This window comes from Schistocerca nitens, chromosome 4 (assembly GCF_023898315.1).
Source record: "Schistocerca nitens isolate TAMUIC-IGC-003100 chromosome 4, iqSchNite1.1, whole genome shotgun sequence".
NCBI lineage: Eukaryota > Metazoa > Arthropoda > Insecta > Orthoptera > Acrididae > Schistocerca > Schistocerca nitens.
In genome coordinates this window covers 836,332,144-836,348,943 of record NC_064617.1, presented here as the reverse complement: position 1 = coordinate 836,348,943, position 16,800 = coordinate 836,332,144, and the positions used below count along the sequence as shown (strand labels likewise).

The 16,800-nt window shown below is 43.6% G+C and overlaps 1 protein-coding gene across 1 annotated transcript in view; it reads right to left on the bottom strand.

Moving 5' to 3' along the window:
* Window positions 1–16,800, bottom strand: part of LOC126253268 (netrin-3-like) — a 474,694-nt gene that overhangs the window by 124,567 nt on the left and 333,327 nt on the right. The window contains exons 2-3 of the mRNA XM_049954482.1: window positions 4,385–4,534; window positions 226–303 (exon numbers count right to left, since the gene is read on the bottom strand). Of these exons, the coding sequence (XP_049810439.1) occupies window positions 226–303; window positions 4,385–4,534 (228 nt within the window). The remainder of the gene's footprint in view (window positions 1–225; window positions 304–4,384; window positions 4,535–16,800) is intronic.

Genomic DNA, 16,800 nt, shown 5'->3' with positions numbered 1-16,800 from the left:
CGCGACGGAATGTCATATCTAACGGCCCAGGTTCTATTCCCGGCTGGGTCGGATATTTTCTCCGCTCAGGGACTGGATGTTGTGTTGTCCTTATCATCATCATTTCATTCTCATCGATACGTAAGTCATCGAAGTGGCGTCAACTCGAAAGACTTGCTCGAGGAGAAAGGTCTACCCGACGGGAGGCCCTAGCCACGCAGCATTTCCATTTATATATGTACTCACCTCTTCCGCTGGTGGAGGCACCACCGCCACTTTCTTCACTGCCAGTAGAGATCTGCGTGGCGGCCACTCGCGGTATTTCTGAAAAGAAGGACACAGTATTCAAAATCGCCTCTCTCTTTCGCCAAGACAATAAATCATGACGTCCATCTGGAAATTTGATTGCTATATGTCAATATATTAAGAATAAGCCCTTCCTAATTCATTACTTTTTCAAAGATCTGTTCTAGACACAGCCAAAACAGGCAACGTATGATAACTCCAACATTACAAAGGTAGCATAAGAAAATTAAGCTCAGGCTATGAAAGAACATAATAAAATTAGGAAAGAGGTAGTATGACTTTGCAGGGGAGCAAGATCCACCGAATAGATACAATTTTTCTTTGAACTTCATTCACAGACAGGTTTTGGATGTATAGTGGACTAAAACAACTTAATATGCCTATTAATTCTACTAAAATAACTTATTCTGGCCCAACATACAGCACTTATAATGAAAATATTAATTTCCGATAGCTGTCTGCGAATGAAGTTGATCTTTGTTGAATCTTCTTCCGTTACAAAATTGGTTTTACAGTTGCGGACTCAGCCTAAGCATCCAGCACACGGAAATACATCAAGATATTCCTACTGTAGAATAACCTCAAGTTTATGCGGCTTGTTCTAAGATACCGCTGTTTATCTACTACAGATTGCTCAGTACTTGTCTAACCACACTAACAAATGACAAACAATATCGGTTACATGCATGCTGTGAGAAGAGAAGCGTAATTACGAGGAATACTGCACTACCTGACAACGCTATTAACAGGTGTTTTCATTTCGTTCAGACTAGGCAATGAAAAATTTGGAAATTTGTGGTAAGGTTCTATGGGACCAAACTGCTGAGGTCATCGTCCCCTAGGCTTACACACTAATTAAACTAACTTACGCTAAGAACAACAGACACACCCATGCCCGAGGGAGGACTCGAACCTCCGACGGGGGGAGCCGCGCGGACCGTGACAAGGCGCCTCAGATCGCGCGGCTACCCCGCTCGGCAGACTAAGTAATGATACAGTATATACAAATAGTGAGTAACACATATCTTTAAATGCTTGTCGAATTTGCAGGAACTCACCATTTCTTGCTTTACTTTTCAAAATACAAACTGTAGTCTGAGCATTTGAAATATGCTCTTACAAAGGAATGATGAACATCAGATGCATAGATTTAGTAAAAAATAAGAAAATACTGAATCGAATCGAGAAGAAGAGAGTTATGTGAAGCAACTTGACTAAAAGAAGGGACAGCTTGACATAACACATCGTGATGCAACAAGGACTTGTCAGTTTTTTAATGGAGGGGAGATGGAGCGGTAAAAATTATAGAGGGGGATCAGGTCTTGACTACAGCAGATAGATTGAAGAGGCTATAGGATTCAGCATTATTACACAGATGAAGAGATTAACGTGGAGCGCCACCGATGTTTCCGGACCACTGCACTGCCAGAAACAACAAATCTGGGAATAAATGGCTTTGAAATTATGTCTGTTTCGTGTATTGATGTTGCGTACAGTGTAGCTCCTCTTAAATCGACTTCGTTTGCAAATAATAGAGGCAAGGACTAAATGTGATGGGATGTATTTGGCCTTACCATCACGAAATGGTGGATGCTGAATGCGGACGAGCAGTTGTGTGTTACATTATAACACGAACATAAATTCCACTGACTGCCCATTAGAATTCCATTGTTATTTACATAAAGCTACTAATTCAATCTTCACATGTGCCTGTACCTAAGAACTCTTTATAAATAAGAGCAATAAAGATTTTGTAATGAACATAAACTGCAACAATAAAACCGATAAAACAATTGCTAAAATTTTAGTATATTCCACTGGATTAGCAGTGATGATATTGCTGGAGTAATTTATCAAAATATCACGTACGGGTAATTATTACTAAAGGATAACACCATCCGCACCAAAGTTGTCCCATGGAACATAGAAATGAAGACCGGTGCCCACTCCACCAGTCGCAAAACAATAGGAAAGGAAGAGAATTGGAAAACTCACGAACCGCAGGTTATAGTGCGCAAACACGTTCAGAAAATCACCAGCACAGTACGGCACATGTTTGGACCAAACCCCTCTCCCCCCAATGTTTCAAGTGCTATTCTAGTGTGTGAGCTACTTTACGAAAGGAATTTTACCATGTAATGTATCGTATGTAACTTAAATTAAAATCTAAAGTGCACCCAATGGATTTTGTTTTCATTTTGTAATGAGGAAAAGAAAAAACGAACAACTGCTACAAGCTTACATCGGCGAAGATCAGTTTGTGTTTCACAGAAATGTAGGAGCACGCAAGGCGATACTGTTCACACGACTGTACCTTAGACGACAGATTAAAGAAATGCGGGATTACAATGTTGATCAGAAAACTATCTTTGAAATTATGAAGGTATCTGGGATAAAATATATGGTCCGAGTGGTTATTTGGCACTCTGCACAGGAAACAGACTCGAAATGTAAGGAAAGTAGTTGTTGAGAAAGATGTGACACAAGGTTGTAGCCTACAGCCGATGCTATTCAGTCTGTGCATTTAGGAAGCCGTGAGTAAAACCACAGAAAAACTTTGGAGAAGGAATTCAAGTTCAGTGAGAAGAAATAAAACCTTTGAGGTTTACCGATGACATCGTAATTCCGTCAGAGGCAGCGAAGGACTTGGAGGAGCAGTTGAACGGAATGGTCAGTGTCTTGAAAGGAGAATACAAGGTGAACACGAACAAAAGATCACAAGCATAATGGAATGTAGACGAACTACATCAATAGATGCTGAAAAATTGGTTTAGGAAAAGAGACACTAAAAGTAGTAGACGGGTTTCGTTATTTGGGCAGTAAAATAACTGATGGCCTAAGTAGACAGGATACAAAATGAAGACTGGAAATGGCAAGAAATCGATTCTGAAGAAGAGACGTTTATTGACACGGAGCCGGCCAGTGTGGCCGAGCGGTTCTAGGCGCTTCAGTCTGGAACCACGCGACCGCTACGGTCGCAGGTTCGAATCCTGCCTCGGGCATGGATGTGTGTGATGTCCTTAGTTTAGTTAGGTTTAAGTAGTTCTAAGTTCTAGGGGACTGATGCCCTCAGATGTTAAGTCCCATAGCGCTCAGAGCCATTTTTTTGTTGACACGGAATATAAATTTGCATGTTGAGAAGTATTTTCTGAAGGCGTTTTTCTAGAGCGTAGCCTAGTGCGGAAGTGAAACGTGGACGATTAGCAATTGAGACAAGAAGAGAATAGAAGCTTTGGAAATGTGGCACCACAGAAAAATGCTGAAGGTTAGATGGGTAGACAGCGCAACTAATGATGAGTTTCACAAGCTGCGACATCGTCGCGAAAAAAAAAAAAAAAAAAAAAAAAAAAACAGTGACCCGTATATGTAATAAGTTTCCTTTAATTTAGGTCTATGGTCACAAACATTTTGTTAACAGATTACCGGATTCGGTCATTAATGACCATCATCAGATCTGTTTCATTAGGACTTTGTTTTTATGAATCAGATCTGATGATGGTCATTAACGACCGAAACCGGTAATCTGTTAACAAAAAGTTTGTGACCATAGACTTAAATTAATGGAAACTTATTAATGATGAGTTACTGAGCAAAATTGGCGAGAAAAATAAGTGGCCCAACGTGGCTAAAACAAAGGTTCGGTTAATAAATTCAGTATTGGAAGGAAGTGTGGGGAGAAGAATTTTCTAGGAATAGCAAGGGATGAATAAAGTATACCGGTTCAGTAGGAATCACCACCACCACCACCACCACCACCATGAAAAACAACAACAACAACAACAACAATGGAATTTTTATGGAATAGAGCAGTTTCTGATCCGTAGGTCAAAATCTTTGCGATGAATTCTCATTACTTTGGTCTACGGCACCATGTAAACAAAATAGGAATGATGAAAAGTATGTGTCTTGGTGGCGGTGCTAGAAGAAGTGAGGACTGTGCTTCTCAAACTAGAAACCAAGATTTAGCAAGAGACATTGCACCAACGGGACACACAATTTCAATGGGAGGCAGGATCGAAGCATGATTTGATGCTGTGACACACTCGCATGCATTATTGGACGAACATGTAGCAGCAGGATCTGCGAGCAGAGTACTCACTGATGCAGGGCGCGATGTGCGACCGGCTCTGTTGGTAGCCCTTGGCGCAGCGGTTGCAGGTGACGCCGGTCACGCCGTCCTTGCAGGGGCACTGTCCCGTCGTCTGGTTGCACGTCTTGCCCGACGCCCCGATAGGGTGGCAGTCGCACGCTGTGGACAGGAAAAGCACCAGTCAGCCAGCCGTTGGAACACACTCTCCAAACACTCTGTTTCTCATGGCTACACCTACAGCTGCACTTCATAAGTCAGTGTACGGTGTACAGTATTATTTTCCGCTCCTTCTTCCAGCCAAAGACGACTCGGTACAGAAATTATCTAATTTCGCCGTCGGGGCTATTGAAGTGTAACTGCCTCTTTCTTTCTTTCGCTTACGCCATAGTCCCGCAGCGATCGCAGGGTCGGCATGGTTACAACGGATTTGGCAATGTAAGCGTTAGGTATGGACGGATGCCCTTCTTGCCGCCACCCCGTACCCCCCAGGACGGAATCAGTGTACCCCGTCTGCTTCTAGGGCAAATCGTGAAATAGTGCGGACGTGTTTCAAATATCTGCGACGCGTGTAACTGAGGCGGAACGTGGGGACCAGCTCGGTATTCACCTAGCGGGATATGGAAAACCGCCAAAAAACCACATTCAGGCTGGCCGACACACCGGCCCTCGTCGTTAATCCGCCGGGCGGATTCGATCCGTGCCGGCGCGCCTACCCGAGTCCAGGAAGCAGCGGGTTAGCGCGCTCGGCTACCCTGGCGGATTGAAAAGTAACTGGTTCTATTGTATTATAATATAGAGATCGATACCATGAATTAGTACAGCATCCGAAACATGTTTATTTTCCGATTTATGGAGTGTCTCTTCGGGTTTTTGGCATTTTCATATGGTTTTGAGTAGGTAATTAACATTTCTGAATACTTTAACGTTTTAGATCATCTATTGGATACTAAAACACTGAAGTAGGCTGCGTATTGGATACTACAGTACAGTTGTAGGTTATGTATACACAAATGTCGGCAGATAAAACTTGAAAATCTAAAAATACATATCACAATACTGTCTTTGGTAATTGCACTTACATAAATTAATTGTGTTCAATTTCTGGTCTCGCGGACTGACAAAGGCAAGAAAGTTTTCAGACGAACGGTAATCACAACCATCTCTTTGACATTTATATATCTGAAGCTAATATCTTAAGAAGGAATTCAGTTGTGGCTAATATTTGATTCATTTCGACAACGACCACGTCTTGTGTGGAAATCCAAAAAGTCAACGAACTATTAAAAAATACAAATCGATACATACTCTGATGAAACACCTGACTTCAAAAGTAACATATATATGTTTAGTTATTACATTTCAATAATTTATCTCTCATTGAAAAGCTTGGAGGACAGAGTAAACACACTGATTTTTAGATTATGTCAAAGCTGCTGAACTGGGATGAAATTCAAGTATTACATACGTAAAATGAGCCTAAAATGGAAATTCTAACACACACTTAATTCGCACAAACACTGATACGAATGGATGTGTGTGATGTCCTTAGGTTAGTTAGGTTTAAGTAGTTCTAAGTTCTAGGAGACTGATGACCTCAGATGTTAAGTCCCATAGTGCTCAGAGCCATTTGAACCATTTGTTAAGAATGTTGGTTTTCGTACCATTATATTCACCCACTAAATAAATCAACATAGAATTCTTAATTATGGATTACACTGACTGACAAAAGAAGTTAAGCAGCCAGAAGACATAATGTAATTTCATAGACGTACACACCATCGACTGGTATGTGGATGATTAGAGCTGGAATTCTCAGCGACGTGTAGAATGGTTCAAATGTGTGTGAATTCCTAAGGGACCAAACTGCTGAGGTCATTGGTCCCTAGACTTACACACTATTTACTCTAACTTACCCTAAGAACAACACACGCACCCATCCCCGAGGGAGGACTCGAACCTCCGGCGGGAGGGGCCACGCAATCAGGTACAAGGCGCCTCTAACCGCGCGGCCTCCCCACGCGGCTATAGAATGGTCACCCGAGTGCACTGCATAGTTCGTTCAATGCCGTCTAAGATGATAATGCTGTCAGTCCTACTGCGAGAAGTTCAGATTACGATCCATCAGCGTCAAGCTCGCGAAATCCTGCCGTTGGTGAGGCCTAGCAGTATAAATGAATTAATAAACTGTTTGTATTGCTCTTGGGTGTTCAGGCGGGTGCAGTCGCTTCCCAAAGACGATATTTCGACAGCGTACCTTGCCTTCAGGTCATAGCTGTACAATGACCTTTTTCATTACATCGCGCCTCCTTTATTATACTCTTAATGCTCAACACCTGTTCCCTCACTACCAGGCCGCACGTCATGGTGGTGGTTGTGATGGTGGTGGTGGTGGTGGTGGTGGTGATGGGAGGGTGGAGGGAGTGGGGGAGGCAGGAGATGCTGGGCGCGAACGCCGGTTCCTCAGTGCTCTTGCCGCATCGGTCGGGCGCGTAAAAGTCGATCTCGGCCGTCGTTGAGACTTCGGATGGCTGAGCACTGGGTGCCACGCTTCACTGAGAGTGAAGCCACTGTCCCTGCTGACCAGCCTGTCGACCACTCGTTCTTCAACAACCTTCTTTAGAACGCAGTCCGATACGATGAGGTCTGTCTGTGTACTCCCACTTCTTCATATTTATTGAGTCCCTTACGGCTATGCAGTGGTCCCGAAATCGCAGATTTTGTTGGTTGCTCGAATTCACCTGCGTTCTTGGCACCTTCATTGACTGTCCCCGAAGTCTGGCCGATGTATGCCTTAGCGCATTAGAACAGAATACGGCGGACAGCCCGTTTACGGAGCCTCAAACCATCTTTCATCGTACCTAATAATGCACTCGTTTCCTGAGGTGAAAGGATAACGCATTTACTGTTAAGTCAAGCCAACAAAATAAAAATGGCTCTGAGCACTATGCGACTTAACTTCTGAGGTCATCAGTCGCCTAGAACTTAGAACTAATTAAACCTAACTAACCTAAGGACATCACACACATCCATGCCCGAGGCATGATTCGAACCTGACACCGAAGCGGTCGCTCGGTTCCAGACTGTAGCGCCTAGAACCGCACGGCAACTCCGGCCGGCTCGAGCCAACATCCTGTCGATTTTGTGCGGTATCTCGTCGGCGTTCTATTTGCTGGGCCTATACCTTCTGCCTGGAAGAATTTCGGATTTCTCTCCCACTGTGTCCGTATCCGTTCTTCTCCAATACGTACCGCTTAAACATCTATGCAAAGTGAAAGTTTTTTTCTGCAAATAATCTTAAAAAGCAAGTGGGGCCCTAGTCTGTCATACTAAGTCTCCAAAGGGCGCTAGTCCAGCAATGCACACTCACGAGTTCGACTAATAGGGAGACAGTTACTAACTACAGAATGAAAAAAACTCTTTGCAGATAAATCAGCACCACTATTTGGCCCTCAACAACCTGACAGAGAATTAGCAAACCTCACTGGGAGCGCAGAATGTGGCGTGGAGGTGAGTGTGTTTAAGAGAATTAATCACCAGTCGTAAGACGCGGCGGATAGATGACAGTCCACTTTGCTAGGTTTTCCACTGTTATCTGAACTCACCTGACGCCAATACTGGTGTGGTTATTTAAACACCATAACGGTCGATATCTTTTCCCACCGTTAACGCGTTCGAGATCCCATTTCATATCTATTGACGCCACCCTCGATGTGGCGTAAAATATCCAGCTTATTCCGTTGCGATTGAATGGGACGTAACATTGTATCTCTCTCGCTTCATCCTTTCTGGTATACAGCTAAGGTTTGAGGGAGGGGAGAGGGGTTGGCACGTTTTACGATACTAAGAAATATTCGCAGTCCGCAATTCGGCTAATCTCGAATATTTCCTGTAAGGCCCGTGACACTATCTTTATAACCAGCATCCCCGAGGAAGTTCCCAACTCAAAGACAAGACCTGCGTGTTTTGTGTTTTCTGTCAATACGAAACGCAATTAGAATACTATGCAGAAAACAGGCGAACAGTTTTGCATGTAAAAAAATGGCTCTGAGCACTATGGGACTTAACTTCTGTGGTCATCAGTCCCCTAGAACTTAGAACTACTTAAACCTAACTAACCTAAGGACATCACACACATCCATACCCGAGGCAGGATTCGAACCTGCGACCGTAGCGCCTAGAACCGCTCGGCCACCTCGGTCGGCAGTTTTGCATGTAGCTCGGGCACTGGTATACTCTGTAACACAGGTCCGCCGTCCCGCGCTTTAAGGGGACCAAAATGTATACGAAGTTAATGTCCGTCTAGCGGCTTAAAATTATCGTCTACGCTTTAATGGCTCATGTGGTGAGTAATATATTGCTCCATGTGTCTCACCTCAACAAGTAACTGCCGGGGAAAGGAGGAATATTTATAATCCACCTTTGTTGGACTGTATCCTACACAAAGAAAATAATGGGCAATCTACCAAATGCTCGATTTAGGAACAGAGGACTGAAGTGACAAGATAAGGTCGTTGTACCTAGTGTCGCATGGATACGAATAGGCTTGGATAACAGTCAGTTTTTGAAAGAAGGCGAAATAAAGGACAGTGTTAACGTACCGCCGATGTCTACGTCATTACAGTCGGAGAACTAACTCACGACAACGCAGGTAGGAATGGAAACTGTCGTGTCTTCATTGCAGGAACTGTTGCAGAATTCGCTTGGAGTGATTTAGCTGAAATAAGACAAAAACAATCAGGATGCTCGGACAGCGGTATAAACGCCGCTAGTCACAAATGTGAATCCAGTGGCTTATACAATTTATGACTACGCTCGGATTCGAAAAACTCTCTCTTGTTGTCAGCAATTTGAACTCAACTAGGAACGAAGCTGGCAGCCAAGGTGCAGCCGGTACAGTAACGAAATTGCAAATTGCACTCTGTGTGTCATTATAAATAAATTACAGGTTGGTACATTAACACACAGCGAGTGCTCCTCCACGGCCGATTTCCCTACTTGTCGGCTGTGACAGAGGACGCGCAGTATGAGAGCGATCACGTAACAAAATTCGCCGACACGCAGGTTCTCGCTGTGGAGAAGAGCTGCTATGCCTGCTTGTTCACAACACAACGTTCAGACTGACTTAACTCTTGATAACCTGCCATTGTAGCAACAGTAACCGATCCAGCAACTGCGCCAGACACCTGTTGTCTCATATAGGCGTTGCCGACCGCAGCGCCGTATTGTGCCTGTTTACATATCTCTGTATCTGAATACGCATTCCTATACTAGTTTCTTTGGCGCTTCAGTGTAACTTTCCTTGACAACTGTGCCAAATTTAGTTACATTGCCTTGAAAACTTCGGACTCTTCTAAGGTTTTTTTGAAAGCATTGTAACGCATACGGTCCCCCTTAACAATACCGACCACTCGTGCTGGCGAAACGTCAGGAAAATCGTTTAACAAACGTGTGCCTAAGATCCTGAGTCTTTAGGCAACAGACAATACGTGACCATGGCACGTGACGGTCTGCAGACGTCCTTGGCGCTTTGTGAGGTGCGAGGCGAGGCGCAGGCCGCCGACCGCCCACCGGCAGACACGCGTTCTCTCGCACCACCGCCTGCGCCAGCGCGGGCCCTCCGGGAGATTAATCGACGCACCGGAGGCGCCAACCCGAGGCCCGTGTGATGTATGGCCCGGCCGGCCGTTTTAACGAGCGACTCGGCGCCCGCCGATCTCCGGCGATACCTTTCCGCGTCGCTCCACCGAGCGCTAAGCGCTGACGCGAGCCCCTCTGCGTCGCCAGCGGTGCGTTTCTGCGGGTGGATTAGGTAGACATTCCGACTGTGTACGTTCCTAGAACAGTCAGCCGATGTATTGCTTCCTTCTACTTACATCTCGCGAGAAGACCACGAAGGTGAGAGTAGAGTGTTTCTGGCTCGTACGGCAATTGTTCTTCCCGTGGGTGGAACAGGTGAATAGGAAACTGACAGTGCGCTAGTTAGGGGTGGGGAAAACCGACCGGTTAAAACCGATTCCAGTATTTCAGTTCCGATCAAGCGGCATTTTTTCGGTATTTATTTGGTCTCGGCTATAATACGTGTATCCTTTTATTTTTTACTAGTAAGCGAGTAAAAAAAACGAAATATCCATTAACCATAGCAGGAGTGCTAAAACTTTTCGTTTTTAAATAAACCTTCTTAAAGAAGTAGTTGGGTATGTCATTTCGATTTTTGTAAGATATCGATGTGGATGTCAGGGAGGGAGGGAGGGAGGGAGGGACGGACGGAGGAAGGAAGGAGGAGAGAGAGAGAGAGAGGGAGAGGGAGAGGGAGAGAGAGAGAGAGAGAGAGAGAGAGAGAGAGAGAGAGAGTTATGTTAGTATTAAACTATCTTTGGTCTTCTTGTGGGACAGTCGTTGTCTCTGCGCAGTCTGATACATTGTTAGTTGAAGTGTAGTGGGTGATGGATGTATTCAGTAATGCTGTGTTGACTTGCGATTGTTTCTGTTAGATGATGAAAGGTTTATTGTAAAGGACAACAAGGTTGAATATGGTTGTGTTGAAAGGCGAAAAGAATGTAAATATTGAATAACGTAATTTTTTTTTTGAACGAAGTACTATAAGATAATACTGCAGCACTGCGCAGCTGGTTTGTCGGAATGATTATTGTCAGCTAGTTAACTTTGTTCACTTGCTGAGAGCTGTGAAGAAGGACCAGCTCTCTTCCCTGAGTAGCACATTAACATATAAAGTGATCACAGTGTTTGGTTTTTACAGAAATTCACTGTTAACATCGTACCCATTTTAAATCATTGTTCACTTTGTTAAGCTTGGAATTGTTAAGACCTATGTTGTGTGTGAAGATCACGCGAAGTTTTACTCTATCTTTTTGAATATATACTTCGTTCTAAAATCGTTGTCTTGGAATATCTTTTCATAGGAACAGTTACTCTCCCCACCCCATTGTTTATCATTACGCATTACCACATGCGGTATGCAACAGTTGGAAATTTTATTTAGAAATAGAAATCTAGCTTAGCCACTGCTGCTCGCTGTTTGTTGTTGTACTTTCGAGAAATGTGCAATAATGTTGTCAAGACGCGAGGCAAGCTGAAATTTTGATTAGGGCCAGATAATTTCAGCAGCGCGTTTAATGTAAAAACAAGTTATATTCAGACCGGTTACCGTTCAATTCAGGTTAGGTTCTGTGTAGTCAAAGGTTAGCGTACCATTTTAACTTGGGTAACAGTTTTGGGGTACATAGCTTTGGTAATACAAATATTTTCTATAAAGTGGGAGGGAAATTGGGGGTAAATTTCATACAGAATGGTTATAAAATTTCCATTGATTTGAAGTATATCTCATTACTATAGAAAACGGGGAAAACGATCAGTGCTATTCTAACAACAACTCCGGCAGAAAAGGACAACAAACACATTGCATAAGAACTGGTACAGCATTGCTGAGATGATAATCTCTCTGCTGCTGAGTGTCGTGTCTTAAGGTACCGCGTATGTGCAGTGTAAAAGACTTGCTTCTACCTCTTCTATACGGCAGTTTCTCGCTGTCGCCGCCGGACATTCGTTGTACTGCAGAATGGCAACAACCCTAGTTTGGAAATATTTTTACAAAGTGACGTATCAGTGAAGTACAATGCTTCATTTGCTTTAAAAGATTGAAGATTTGTCTGCCATATCTAGAAAACAATAAAATAGAAAGGAATTTATTGGTAACAGTAATATATCAAAAACTTCACCATAATTCGTTCACAGTAAACAATAAAAATAAAAAATAGTTGATCTGCTGCCTGTGTCTACATAATATGCCATTATCTGATTGTAGCTCTTGGAAACGGACAAAATAACACGGAAAACAGAGTTCTTCAACCTCAGTTTTCACCCTTTAGCACAGACTATCCGTAATGCCAAAAAGTGGTATGATCTCCGATTACAAAGTGAATTTTGAGCAGAGTTTCAAAAAATTAGGATCAATAAGGGAATACCGGTGATATTTAGTAGTATTTAACCACTTACCATTTTTCAAGAAAAGCAGCGAACGGTGGACGGACTAAGTTTTCTTTTATTTACCTATTTCAGTATTTTGATTCTATTATCGTGAAACGGAGGGAGACAAAATTTTTCAATCTTTGTTCTATTCTTATGTTTATTACAGGAAATAATAGGCATAAGAAACGTAAAATCAGTTATTTCAGAAACCGCTTATTCTGAGCGGTTTTAAAAGCCAGGTTCAACTGGTGTGGAAAAAAACATGATATAACTGAAAACCGATTGTTTCATCTCTAGTGCTACTTACCGTTTAGGTAAACATATAGTGCAACAACACAGTGCTAATAATTTTTCAGTTAATTCTTTAATTTCAAAGTAACACCTTGTATACGTATGAACTTTATTAATTTTGCCAGTATTCGCAATTTAAAAACTGTAATATAGTTATTACGAAAACGAATACTGAAAAATGTGCTAATAACTTTGTAGAAATTCGGGTAATGTCAGGAAAGATCGTGTTCTATAGAAGCCAAAGAATCGCTGGGCGCGAACGCGTGCAGTCAGTACAGGTGAGAAGGGGGGGGGGGGGGGAGGGGAGGGGAAGGGGGCGAGAGAGAGAGAGAGAGAGAGAGAGAGAGAGAGAGTTGCTAGTCTTCTGTGGTGAAAGAAGGACGCAAAGTGGCGGTGCTCAAGGGCGTAAAGGAGGGTGGACTCGAAATGGTGTTTAAGCATGGCAAGGCGTTGGCGAATGGATGAGGAAGCACATTATGTGGCCACAGTACAATGCACGTAAGAAGTATTGGTACCTGAGGAAGACTACTCTGTGGCCAAAATGATTAAAAGTTGCTCGTTGTTAAAGAAGAGCCTGTTGCCGATAATGGTCGTTACAAAATGCATTACGTCGCACCAGCTGCAACATGCCACAAAGTAGGATCAAGCCATTTATGTTTGCAGTTACGTACGCGACTTGCCAGCGTGGTAGTTTCAGTACCTTGATCATTGTAGTGCTTTTTAGTTGGACTACAAACATTTTGAGTGCTACTGGTTATCCCAATTCATTAACCATCAGGAGGATCCTATCCCTTCATCATTACTACCGAGAGAATCATTAGTGAAAGAGATAAAGATACCTGAATGATGAGAAAAGAATTACGTTTGCAATTAACTTAAATCAAGTAGTTAACGAAACTATATACAATAGTAATTAAAATTCATTTTGTATTGCAGTGCTTCCAATGCATCCAATTAGTAACTAATTAAAGACGCAGCAAAGTAAAAGTAATGGAAATAACTGACAAAGTGAAGTCCCTATGCTATTTCGACTAAAGTGACAATTATAATATTTATTTTTTGTCTGGATATATTGTTTGTTGTTAGTTAATGAAGTCATTAGAACTTTTCTGAGCTAACGTTTATTAAGAAACAGTGATTAGTCGTGGGTGTTTGCTCCACAAAACCTGACAACAGATAGCATTGCAGGACTGACGTCATTCAGAACATCTCGCGTGGTATATTGTTAATAAGTAGCCATTATTGCGTTTTGGTGATTACAAGTAATTTCAATGCATCTCTAAATATTTTAACATCATTTTGTCACACGTGGATTTTGCATTCAAAATCGTGTTTGTGCATGTTTGACCCTCTGCTACCTTCATTTACAATATTAATTATGAATTAAATTTCAATTCAGTCGTCAAGAAACAGTAAATTTTGCTCTCTTATAAGATGGCGACCGTAATTAATTAGTCTGAGGCCCAAATTTCATACCGTTTCAGTTACTTATTCCAAATTAAAGTTAACTACAGAGTATTATTAACTTCCATACAAGATTTCCTTTTCGATCTTTGTCGGACACGGTAGACAACTGGGTGACAACGTTCGGTTATAAACACGACTGCATTATTCCGGTTAGCTTTAGTCTTCTGAATAGACGTCTATCCTATTAAATAAGAAACATTAGGTAATAAAAAGTCATTAATATACCACAAAGTCCTAGCAGGTTATAAAAGTGTCTTGGGAGGGGATCAGATTTACCTCAACTGATTTTTGCGCGTCTGTTACAGTCCAGTAACCGATCAAATGCTGCTACAAAACAAAAGAGCTTATACAGGTTGACAACTACTGTACTATATGAAATAGAATCGTCATAACTTCTGGACTGTTTGTGTTAGGACGTTCAAACTGCACAGTTGGCCACGGGGCATTATGGGAATTATTATGTGCATGCGCACGCGGCTTGTTGTCGTCGGTCATTTCATTTGGATGGGCTCGTCAATAAGCATAACTGGCGCATTTGGGGGATTCAGAATCCGCATTTCGCGATCGAGAAATCTCTTCATCCTCAATGGGTGACTGTATGGTGTGCAGTGTCCAGTCACGGAATAATCGGTGCGATATTCCCTGATGGCTCGGTGACTACCGAACGGTACGTGAAGATTTTGGAAGGTGATTTCAACCCCAGTATCCAAAGAGACCCCGATTTCAAGAAGATATGGTTCATGAAAGACGGAGCTCGACCCTATCGAAGCAGGAGAGTGTTTGATGTCCTGGAGGAGCACTTTGGGGACCGCATTCTAGCTTTGGGGTACCAGGAGGCCACTAGGATGACCCTCGAATGGCCCAAATATTCTCCGTATCTGGACACATGCCACCTCTTTTTGTGGGGCTATATTAAAGACGAGCCGGCCGTGGTGGTCTCGCGGATCTAGGCGCTCAGTCCGGAACCGCGCGACTGCTACGGTCGCAGGTTCGAATCCTGCCTCGGGCATGGATGTGTGTGATGTTCTTAGGTTAGTTAGGTTTAAGTAGTTCTAAGTTCTAGGGGACTGATGAACACAGATGTTAAGTCCCATAGTGCTCAGAGCCATTTGAACCATTTTTATTAAAGACGAGGAATGCAGAAATAACTCCAAAACCATTGCTGTACTGAAAATAGCCATTCAGGAGGTCATCGACAGCATCGATGTTCTGACACTTCAGTATGTCATACAGAATTTCGCTATTACTGGTTACGAGTGATAAAACTGTCTCCCTGGATTTTGAACTTCTGTGGAGTGCACATCTTCGATGGCTGTACTTGGCGGTTTCATTGCACGTTTTTAAGACTCAGGAAAGGACCAGCGCGGCAGCTGTAAGGCCGTCCCCAGTGGTTGGGGGTTCGGATTTGGGAGTTTATTTACGGGCTACACGACCGGCCGGATTGGGCGCTATTGCCGCGGCATTACGTATTCGAGGCGGCGCTTGTAGCTCATTTCTCGCATCAGCCGCGGCACAATGCACAGTGGTGAGCAGTGCATCTAGGCCGGCGGGCTGTGGTCGGTCGGCCCGTGCGGTCACGGCTATCGGGCTGAGTGGCGCGGGCGGCCGACGCCCACGCGGTGCTGGGAGCAAGTTCTGATGAATGGCTGCCCACGCCTCGCAGTACATGAGCTGCCGGCACGGCTCACAGGTCCAGACGGCTATACAGGCACCCCCCCCCCTTCCCCTCACTATCGCAGGTGTGTGTGTGCGCGCGCGTTGTGTATGTGAGAGAGAGAGAGAGAGAGAGAGAGAGAGAGAGAGAGGCAAGGGGAGAGGGAGAGGGAGAGAGAGAGAGAGAGAGAGAGAGAGAGAGAGGCAAGGGGAGAGAGAGAGAGAGAGAGGAGGGGGGAGGGAGGGAGGGAAGGAGTGGGGGAGAGAGAGAGAGAGAGAGAGAGAGAGAGAGATACTACACTGCCTGACAAAAAAAAAATGTGAAGCACCTAGAAGAGGAGGAGGAAACGAAATGAAACTGCACAGGTTGAGAGAGAGTATGTGACGTTAGTTCAGTGATTACAAAATCTAGCCAACTTTAGGAAGAACTTGGTTTTATGTCAAAGAGGTAGGTGGATGAAAACAAAATGTCCAGACACTCTGTGACCAAAATGGTTCTGAAACAGAGAATGACAGACTAAAGGCCGAAATATTAAATATCTTTTTCCAAAGCTGTTTCACAGAGGAAGACTGCACTGTAGTTCCTTCTCTAGATTGTCGCGCAGATGACAAAATGGTAGATATCGAAATAGACGACAGAGGGATAGAGAAACAATTAAAATCGCTCAAAAGAGGAAAGGCCGCTGGACCTGATGGGATACCAGTTCGATTTTACACAGAGTACGCGAAGGAACTTGCCCCCCTTCTTGCAGCGGTGTACTGTAGGTCTCTAGAAGAGCGTAGCGTTCCAAGGGATTGGAAAATGGCACAGGTCATCCCCGTTTTCAAGAAGGGACGTCGAACAGATGTGCGGAACTATAGACCTATATCTCTAACGTCGATCAGTTGTAGGATTTTGGAACACGTATTATGTTCGAGTATAATGACTTTTCTGGAGACTAGAAATCTACTCTGTCGGAATCAGCACGGGTTTCGAAAAAGATCGTGTGAAACCCAGCTAGCGCTATTCGTCCACGAGACTCCGAGGG